Source organism: Carlito syrichta, unplaced genomic scaffold (assembly GCF_000164805.1).
Source record: "Carlito syrichta isolate Samal-C Ts95f unplaced genomic scaffold, Tarsius_syrichta-2.0.1 Scaffold106274, whole genome shotgun sequence".
NCBI lineage: Eukaryota > Metazoa > Chordata > Mammalia > Primates > Tarsiidae > Carlito > Carlito syrichta.
Genome location: NW_007050370.1, coordinates 1,526 through 4,733, shown reverse-complemented (window position 1 = coordinate 4,733; position 3,208 = coordinate 1,526). Strand labels below are relative to the sequence as shown.

The 3,208-nt window shown below is 38.1% G+C and overlaps 1 protein-coding gene across 1 annotated transcript in view; it reads right to left on the bottom strand.

Annotated features, from left to right (window-relative positions):
• Positions 1-2,956, bottom strand: part of LOC103269416 (baculoviral IAP repeat-containing protein 2-like) — a 10,406-nt gene extending 7,450 nt beyond the window's left edge. Inside the window, exons 1-2 of the mRNA XM_008067006.1 lie at positions 2,725-2,956; positions 2,104-2,152 (exon numbers count right to left, since the gene is read on the bottom strand). Of these exons, the coding sequence (XP_008065197.1) occupies positions 2,104-2,152; positions 2,725-2,841 (166 nt within the window). The 5' untranslated portion in view covers positions 2,842-2,956. The remainder of the gene's footprint in view (positions 1-2,103; positions 2,153-2,724) is intronic.
• Positions 2,957-3,208: the final 252 nt, after the last annotated feature.

Genomic DNA, 3,208 nt, shown 5'->3' with positions numbered 1-3,208 from the left:
AAAAAAAAAAAAAAAAAAAAAAAAGGAGTACCGGCCGGGCACAGGGACTCACGCCTATAATCCCAGCACTTTGGGAGGCTGAGGTGAGAGGACTGCCTGAGCCCACAGATTCGAGATCAGCGTGGTCAACTTGGTGAGACCTCATCTCTACAATAAATAAAAAAATTAGCTGAGCACAGTGGTGCATGCCTGTAGTTCCAGCTACTTGGAAGGCTAATGCGGAAGGACCACCTGAGCCTAGCAGGTGGTGGCCATGAGTGTGTCACTGCACTCCAGTCTGGGGGAGGGAGAGAGGAAGGGAGGGAGGAAGGGTTACTATTAACTGAGATAGGAAAGATCAAAGATGGAGCAAATTTGGGGGATGAAGGATGGGGACAAAACTTTTTACTCGGTCATATTAACTGTGTGGCACGTATTACAACCAAGTAGAGATTTAGACAGGTAGCTGGACATTCCAGCCTGGGGTTCAGGAAATGGAGAAGTAAATTTAAGTGGAGCTTTGAGGGGTATTTCGTCATTTCAAAGTTAAAAAAAAAAAAGAGCAGCCAGCAAAGGAAATTGTTCAGGATCAATCGGGAAACAGAAAACCAAGAGTATGGGGTCTACTAAGTTAAGCAAAAAAAAAAAAAAAAAAAAAATGTTTTCTTGGAAAGACAAAGCACTCCACTGTTATCAAATGCTGATTAGCAGGTCAAGTGGTGGATCTGCTAACACGTGACAGTTCTTGGTTACCATGACAACAGCTTTTAGTAGCACAAGTTAAAGAACCAAGGAAAGGTGAAGAAGCAAAGTGTAACAACAGATACATTTTTCTTGGCATTTTGTTGTACAGGAGAGCGGAGTACTAAAACAACAGCTGGATGGGAACACTGGTTCACAGAAAGTGCTCTTAAGAATAGCAGGAGCACATTTTATGTTTGCAGGCTACATTGTTTGTATGAATGACTCCGGAGAGATGGGAAAAAGGGGAGATTCAAGAAAGGGCAGATTATTGCCAAAGCAACATTCTTAAGTTGTGAGGAGGGGAGGAATCCAGAGGACATGTGGAAGGATTGGCCTCAGATAAGGGCAAGGATAATTTTTCTTTTCTAAAAGAACAGAAAGAAGAGTAGGAGGATACATCATGTAACCTGGTGGTTTTGCTGGTGAGAAAATGAAGTGGTTCTCTTTTGATTCTTTTACTTTCTCCGTGAAGTAAGGCTTCAATTGACAGTAAGGTAGGAAGAGAGTGCTAGAAAATTATGAAGAGAGAAAATATGAAATAGTCATTTTAAAGATTAGCAAAGTGGTTTGATTAGGGAACTGGAGTAAGACTGCAGGACAGCCCATTTAATAGCTGTGGTTAGAAATGTTAAGAACAGCCCACACTGCTCACTCGCTTCCAGCCCATCACAGAGGAAACAGCTCTCCTGTGCCCAGCTACTCGCCTTCTTTTCCCAGTCAAATACCACCAAATCCTGTGTTCAGTCCTCCTGAGTCGCGATTTCTAGGACTCATACATCTCGGTCACCTCTCTCTGGTCCTACTAGCAAATCTGACAAGATCTCTCTTGAAACCATGTGCCACAGACAGGACACCCCTTTGTAGACGTGACGAGCACATGAGACGCAGACCACCCTTAACCGTCTCAGACACTGTGGCCTACGTACATTACATATATTAACTAACTGGCAGATGTAGACAACATTAAGCTCTAATCAAAGGATTTGCCATTTCCTGCCCTTGCACTGAAACACAAGATACCTGCCTCAAATACCCAACATCAAGTCCAAATCATGCCTGCTCCCAGCAGCCTCTTTCTTTCTGGAGGGTTTATCATATGCACCTCGCATGTGGCACTGCTTTGAGCTATCTGCTGTTGTTTTACTTTTGCATATGTCTGCTTCCCCCAGTTGGAATGTCAGCACTTTTAGAATAAAGATGAGTATTCTTCCTAGAATCCTCTAAAATGTCATTAATCTAAATAGATACATAGTATTTATTAGCTAATGTCCCAGTATTTTTCCCTAGGGCGTCAGAAACTCTTCTTAAAAAATACAGACCTTCATTCCTAAAATTCCTACTAAAACTCCCACTCTATATTTGAAATTTTTTCATACATACTTGGTGGATCAGTATTTTCATCTCTGGGAATGTCTGAAGTTGACAATAGCTATAAAGAAGAGAAAAGTTATCAGATAAAATTAAAAATCTCAAACAATATGAACACAGCAACACGAAGGAAAGTTTACCTTAAGCAAATACATATACTTTTTTGAAAACTGAGCAATTTACAACTTTCGCTTTGCTTTGTTTTACCCTAATCATATAGATTTCCTTGACTTCACCTTATTCTAAATTAGAATTCAAGTATTTTTCCACTTTAAAGAAAGTAGAAAAATGTATTAATGGTTTCTCATTCTATTTGGAAAGTAAGAAAGTTATTTTTTGTTTGTTTTTCTGGAAAAGAGCAAAGCGACAATAAAGAGCCTTCTCCAATCACATGACATATTTTGTACAGTGGCAGGATGAATTATTTTTCAAAATACTTAAAGCAAAGAACAATCTTTTCTAAAAAGTCTTAAACAAGTTGGTTACAAAAGCAAAAATCAGAGGTGTCATTCATATGCATATAAAACATGTTATATTGATAAAACAGACACAAATATCACTTCTAATATTTTTGTAATTAGTATAACGCAGGACTGATTCAATGTCACCAATTTATTATTTTAATGTATTTACCTGTTCAAGAAGATGAGGATATCTACCTTGAATCTCGTCAACAAACTCCTGCCCTTTCATCCGTATCAAAAACTCACACCTAAAACGAAGAAAAATTATTTTTAAAAATTCTTTCATAGCAAAAGTATAACCCAATCATTCTAGAAAAATGACTTTCAAATGTTTTTCATGACACCCCATAGTAAAAGAATTTTTCATCACAACCTAACACATACATATCCAACAGGAACAAAATCATAAAACAATATACAGTTATCACTATGTGTTGATGCATTCATATCTAACATATGTATCTAACAGGAGCAAAATTACCATAGAACAATATACAATCTTAGTCATTCCACAATACCAAGAAAAAGAAAAGGGTCTGGACTGAGGAAGGAGCACAAGCTGACACCTGAAAAATGCTGTTATACACAATTTGTTTTGTGCTTGAAGTGAACTACTTAATACAGCTTCAGAAAGTATAACTCAGTATTCCTAA